Source organism: Bubalus kerabau, chromosome 23 (genome assembly GCF_029407905.1).
Source record: "Bubalus kerabau isolate K-KA32 ecotype Philippines breed swamp buffalo chromosome 23, PCC_UOA_SB_1v2, whole genome shotgun sequence".
Classification (NCBI taxonomy): domain Eukaryota; kingdom Metazoa; phylum Chordata; class Mammalia; order Artiodactyla; family Bovidae; genus Bubalus; species Bubalus kerabau.
In genome coordinates, this window is record NC_073646.1 from 17,508,253 (window position 1) to 17,514,252 (window position 6,000).

General features: G+C 45.9%; 1 protein-coding gene across 4 annotated transcripts in view; it reads right to left on the bottom strand.

Annotated features, from left to right (window-relative positions):
- SMG1 (SMG1 nonsense mediated mRNA decay associated PI3K related kinase) overlaps positions 1 to 5,758 on the bottom strand; it is a 100,548-nt gene extending 94,790 nt beyond the window's left edge. For 2 of the 4 annotated variants that reach the window (XM_055561349.1, XM_055561346.1), the window contains exon 1: positions 4,002 to 4,135. In XM_055561349.1, coding sequence (XP_055417324.1) covers positions 4,002 to 4,087 — 86 coding nt within the window. In that variant the 5' untranslated portion in view covers positions 4,088 to 4,135. Of the gene's footprint in view, positions 1 to 4,001; positions 4,141 to 5,742 lie in introns of those variants that run through there. The other 2 variants (XM_055561348.1, XM_055561347.1) reach the window with 2 other exon arrangements.
- Positions 5,759 to 6,000: the final 242 nt, after the last annotated feature.

Sequence of the window (6,000 nt, forward strand, 5' to 3'; positions counted from 1 at the left end):
ATCTCCCATACCAACCAACAACCTCCTTAACGACAGTGGCTCTGTTAGTTATAAAAATCCCTACAGCATCTCTATTTTCTGAAGCAGAATATTTTCATTGAATTAGAATATTTCAGTCTCTGTCTCTTAATATTTAAAAAAAACCCTTCAATTATACTCCAATCTTAAAAAAGGACCAAAAAAGAAGAGGGAGAAGGGTTCAGTTTAAAGACACAATTATTTCATAAGGAATATATTTTATTCTATAATTAAAAAATAAACTTTTCCCCTAAATTAAACACCCATACATAATCTCTGAAGCTCCTTAATGTCCTTGAAAAAAATGTGGTACTGAACTGGCAATCTTTAAATTCTGTCCAACTAAAGCTCTATTTATAGTTGTAAAATGTACTTCAGTCTATCATGCATCTATGGATATCCGACAGTACAGGTTCATAAAAGGCTGAAACAGACAACTCTAGTTTCAAAAATCCAGCTTCTCACAATGCCAGACATACTAGTTTCTGGCTTTTCCATTTTCACAGGCCTCTTCCCTATCTTCTGGTCTGTGACAATAGAGAATGAAGGTATTTGTACTGTGAGAACTTCAATCTGTCTACATTTTACCAAAAGTGGAAGCTGTTTTTAATATACAGCTTCATCTTTTTAGAACTGTAGAAAGATCTTAAGTTTGAGCACAGTAAGACACCAATATATATCTGTTAAATAAAGTCTTAAGACTCCTGAGTGTGGAAGTAAAATTATGTGTTTTGGGTTGACCTGAACACTTCCTCTTGTTTGTTGAACTACTCTGTATTTCACTCCAATGTCAAATTAATCTTTTCATCTGGAGTATTAAAATGAACAATGTAATTATACATTGAATTTTTTTTTCTTGGCTGTACCGCAAGATATGCAGGATCTTAGTTCCCTGACCAGAGATGGAACCCATGCTCCCTGCAGTGGAAGCCCAGAGTCTTAACCACTGAACCGCAAGAAAAGTCCTATATACACTTAATTTTTAAACAAATCATTCTGATCTCCATCTTGACTGGTGTACTTAGAAGATTACTTTCCAAAATAAAGTCAAGAAAAGGAGAGACTGGTCAGTGGCAATAAGACCACCCATTTGCCTAATCATTCTTAACTGTTAAAGAACAGTACAGTAAATGAACCTTATAAGACACAGCTATAAAAATGCTTTCTGCTAAGACATATGCTTTTAGCAAAGGTGGGCTTGCTCTGTTGCCACATGACACAAGTCTACTCAGCCACCTGGAACACTTCCTGTCAACATGTATGAAGTATCATGTGTGGCCATCACTAACTGAACAATTTCCAGACTGACAAACACTGAAAAGAAACCAACCAAAAGTCACCTTTTTAAAATCCTGCTTTTTAAAAAGTCTAAATTAAGGGAAAGAGAACCAAAATAATAAGAGGACTGGCAGAGAAAGGCAAATAATTTTTTAAAACCAAAATGATTCTGATGAACCATAAGGAATCTGCTTGCATTTGAAGGTGATGAGAGAAACGAACCCCCATTTAAACAAGGGGGAAAATTGACCTCCATTCTCTCAGTTAACTGGAGTCTGTCACCTTTCTAAAGTGAAGAGGGAACAGAATAACAGCAACCTCAAATTTAACTCATGAAAATTTATGACTTGGCAAACACCTGAGTTTTTTTTATTGGCTATTTAACAAAACAACTAGGCAACCATGCAAAGAAATCAAGTTTTGCTAAGGTATATTGTCAGTACTTTTCTGTTCTCTCCTCTGAAAAAGTATTTCCAACATCCTAATCAACTCATGGGCTGTCAAGGTGTCTCAGTGGTAAAAAAAAAAAAAAAAAATCCACCCACCAAAACAGGAGACAGGGGTTTGTTCCCTGGGTCAGGAAGATCCCTTGGAGAAGGAAATGGCAACCCACCCTAGTATTCTTGCCTGGGAAATCCAACAGACAGAATAGCCTGGCATGGACACAGTCCCTGGGGTCGCAAAGGAGTGGGGACTAAAGAAGAATCAACTGTAACCTAGGAAGTAAGTTCTGAGACTTTGTAACAGAGCACAGCTTCAAAGAATACACAGCCTACCTGACATACAGCCAAGAAATAAAGTATTTAAAAGAAGAAAATAGGAATAAAATTAATAACTCATGTATATATTTCATAACTATATAAGCCACCCTGCTTCGTATCAGTCGAATGAAGCCAGGTGATCTCAACCCATAGCTGCAACTATGCTACTGCATTTATTCAGAGCCACAATCTACAATTTATTCTTTTCCAGAAACTCTAGGACTATTTGTGAAGGGCACTTTAGTCCTCTCTAAAGGGATACCATGTACATTCTTTTACATATGCTGACCACAGTACTGAAAAATAATGGAAGATCTGTCAAAGACCTCTCAAATGTCAAATCATACTCATTTATCATGTAGTCAATAGGTGAAAAAAAAATTAAATTTACACATTACAACAAGCATATAAAACAACTAAGAATGTCAATTACAGATTTTTTTTTTTAAATACCAAACTAGTTAACTGATTTTATGTGAAGCATGCACAAACCCTAAGTGGCAAAGGAAGAGTAAAACTATGCTTTCCAAACTTTAACTACTTAACATCTCAATTCTAGGCTCAAGTATTAACTTTTAAAGTCACCTGTTCTCAACAGACACTGTATTTGGAAAGGCATATTAAACAGAATAAGATGTGTACCACTCATTAGCCAAAAGATTATTTTTATTTTTCTATCAAGTCTTAAGTGTTACATTCTAACATCTCACTAATTTCCAAACACTGCTGGAATTACACATACCATTAAGAAGCAAAAGTCATCCCAACAACGTGTGTGTCTAACATTTATCTGCCGAGTTCCTAGGTAATCATAATACATGTGTGCGTCAAAGTATGAGAGCACAATGAATCAACTAACCCTAAAGTATTACATACGTTTAGGGAGTTCTTCTAAGCACTGGGCGAAGTTCCAAAAGTCTATTACAGGCACTTATTCGGTAAGAGAGGTAAGAATAAATCAGTCCTAAATAAGGTACAACTGCCCCATGATTAATCAGAAAGACTTGAAAATTAATTTTTTTTAAAGTCAATGTTCCTTAAGGAGTTCCCTGGTGGCCTAGTGGTGAGGATTCCCGGCTTTCACTACCCAGGCCCAGGTTCGATGCCTAGTAGGGCAGCTGAGATCCTGCAACCAGCGTGGGGAGGCCAAAAAGAAACAGGGGAAAAAACAGTCGGTTTTCCAAATACCCACTTCCAACTAGGCCCCAAACCTTTCTAAAATCAAAACAAATTCTCTACTCCTCTAAACGAGTGTCCGCTCAAGTGTCCAGGTAGGAACTGCTCTCCGCCCAAGTAACTGCCCCTGCACTTCACTCTTCAGCACCAGGGTCGGTCGGTCCCCATTAACACAGTCACAATCTCGTCTCACGCCCCACAACTAACCCTGCTGTCAGAGTAAAGACTCGGGAGTGGTGGGTGTTTTTTTTGTTTTTTTTTTTGTTTTTTTTTTTAAGATTAACACGTGGGGGGGTCACAATAGAGATCGCTGTTAAGGAAAAATCTTTCACGTGGGGGCTGAGAGGGTGAGGGATCAGGAAAGTTAATGGATAAACAGGGTCCAATGCTCTCAAGATCCCTCAAACTCAACGCCCAACTTGAGGGGAAGGTTGTAAGTCAACCCACCCCCACAACCTGGTCCCCCTTCCTTCACCCTCCTGAACCCAATTCCTAGGCCAGTGCCTTCTCCCAGAGCACCGGGTTCTCGACTCCTGCCCCCGAACTCAAGCGCAGGGAAAGGGGAGGCATTTAGGCCTCGCCTCCCAGCGGCCTTCCTCCCCCGGCCGGGGCGGGAGGGGACCCAGGAAGCCGCGCCCGGTTTTCAGTGGGGGGGCGGGGGGGTGTGGAGAGCCTAGGCCGCGCCTCCCACCCCGGCGGTCCTAGGCCTCGGCCCGCCCGAGGCGGGGCCCGGGGTCGCGGCGGCGGGCTGGGCGCCGGCTCACCTACCTGGGTTGCCAGTCATTCCAGCTCCGCGGGTACTTGGTGCCGCCGCCGCCGCTGCTCAGCCGAGACCCCGGGGCTCTGCGGCTCATTACCTTCCCCGACACGACATGGCCAAGCGCCGCCGCCCGAAGAAGCGCGAGTCGCCGCCCGAACCGGCCGCCGCCGACACTCCGCTCCGGCCCGGGGCTGAGGAGGAAGCCGAGCACCAGCAGGAGGAGGAGGCGGCGGAGGGCGGGGGAGGCGGACGGCCGTTCCGGGTTCCGCCTGAGCCCGCAGCGCAGGACGAGGAGGCGGGAGTGCCGCGGCGCGAGGGAGGCGGAGGAAGGGGAGGCGACTTCTCTTCCAGGGCCGTCTGCGGCCCGCGACGCCCGGGCCCAGGAGGAGGAGGAGGACAGCGAAGAGGAGGCGGTGGCGACGGCGCCCCACGTTCACCCAGCCACTGCTTCCCCGCCTCCCGGCTCCGCCCGCCGCGCCGCCGCTGCCGCACGGCATGCTGGGAGAGAGGGGCGGTGCCGGCGCCCGCCGGGCCAGGACAGAGGGGCGGGGTCAGATCAGAAGGGCGGGGCCTGGGGCGGGGCCGGCGGGGCCGGCGGGGCGAGCCGACTGTCCTCCGGCTTCCTGCGCTAGTTGCAGCTCTCCGCGGACCGCGCCGAAGTCCAGCCCCGCCGCGGGGGATCACGGGAGAGGGGATCTCCGCCACCACCCCCACACGCACACCCTCCCACTTACGCCGGGGAAAGCACCTGACCCCCCTGAGGGCCAGGCAGTCAGGTGTAAACCGGCCACCAGTCAAGAACCTGCGGTGCCCTTGAGGGGGTGGGAGGAGCTAGGGGGCGCGCGTGCACGCACACGCACACACACACGTGCCTTCCTCAAGGCACGTGTGTCCACGTTCCTCACCTTCTACGGTAAAAAGTGGAAATTTTTTTAAAACGAGTTGATCTCCACCTACCCTGCCTCTACCTGAAATGTGCACATAGAGTCATGACACCCTGACCATTTCTTCTCATTGCAAAAAAAAAAAAAAAGTAGGAAAAGCTAATTACTGACGAGCACCAACCCCATCCCCTGAAACGTGAAATATTCTCTATCTTCTCACGTTAACACTTGCCCACTTTCCCCGCCAAAAAGAGACTGGAGAGTGGTAGGGGTGGTGGACAGCCTAAGCACTCTCTCCCCCATCGCGACAGTCCTCCGAAAGCCTTCAGTAAATCATTTGATACGTAATGCGAATGCCATGTACAATAAAATTTCAGCAAGGTGCACATCAGACAGGTAACAGGAGTTACATTTGGGGAGGTTATTCAAATGGATCTTACCCCTCTCTGCACAGAGGGTCTTAACCTATTCTATGTTGCAAGAGGAAAGTCTATATATTGCTTGTGTGATTAAAAATGGCTACCAAACAAAGTCAAGATTATGAGATGTTACTCATCCTCTTTCCGATCCTTCCTTATGCCCACCAACCCCTCATAAAGGTATGATCCTGCCAGTTGTAGAGGATGGAAAGTTAGATTTTCAAATGCACTTTCTCACCCCCGCCCCCACTCCACCCAGAGGTAAAAAGAAACTCCTCTGAACTGGGGCTGTTTGACTCAACCCAGAAATTCCCACTAGGTCAGATCTAAGTATGGTCACCCACATGCGTAAAAAAAAAAGTTTGTTGTTTTGGTTTTTTTTAAATAAAATACCTTTGTGAAAAGAAATACATCTGGAAATTTGCCCTGGGTTCCCCCATACTTACTTGAGGAAGGATCCCACTGTTGTAAAAGGGGGCCCTACTCAACCCCTGTCCAAGAAATTCTGGAAGTAGGTGTCAGAGAGATAATCTATTCAATATTATTAGAAATAGCTAAAAAAAAAAAAAAAAGAAGAAGAAGAAGAAATAGCTAAAATTGCTATCGGAGAAGGCAATGGCACCCCACTCCAGTACTCTTGCCTGGAAAATCCCAGGGATGGAGGAGCCTGGTAGGCTGCAGTCCATGGGGTCGCTAAGAGTCGG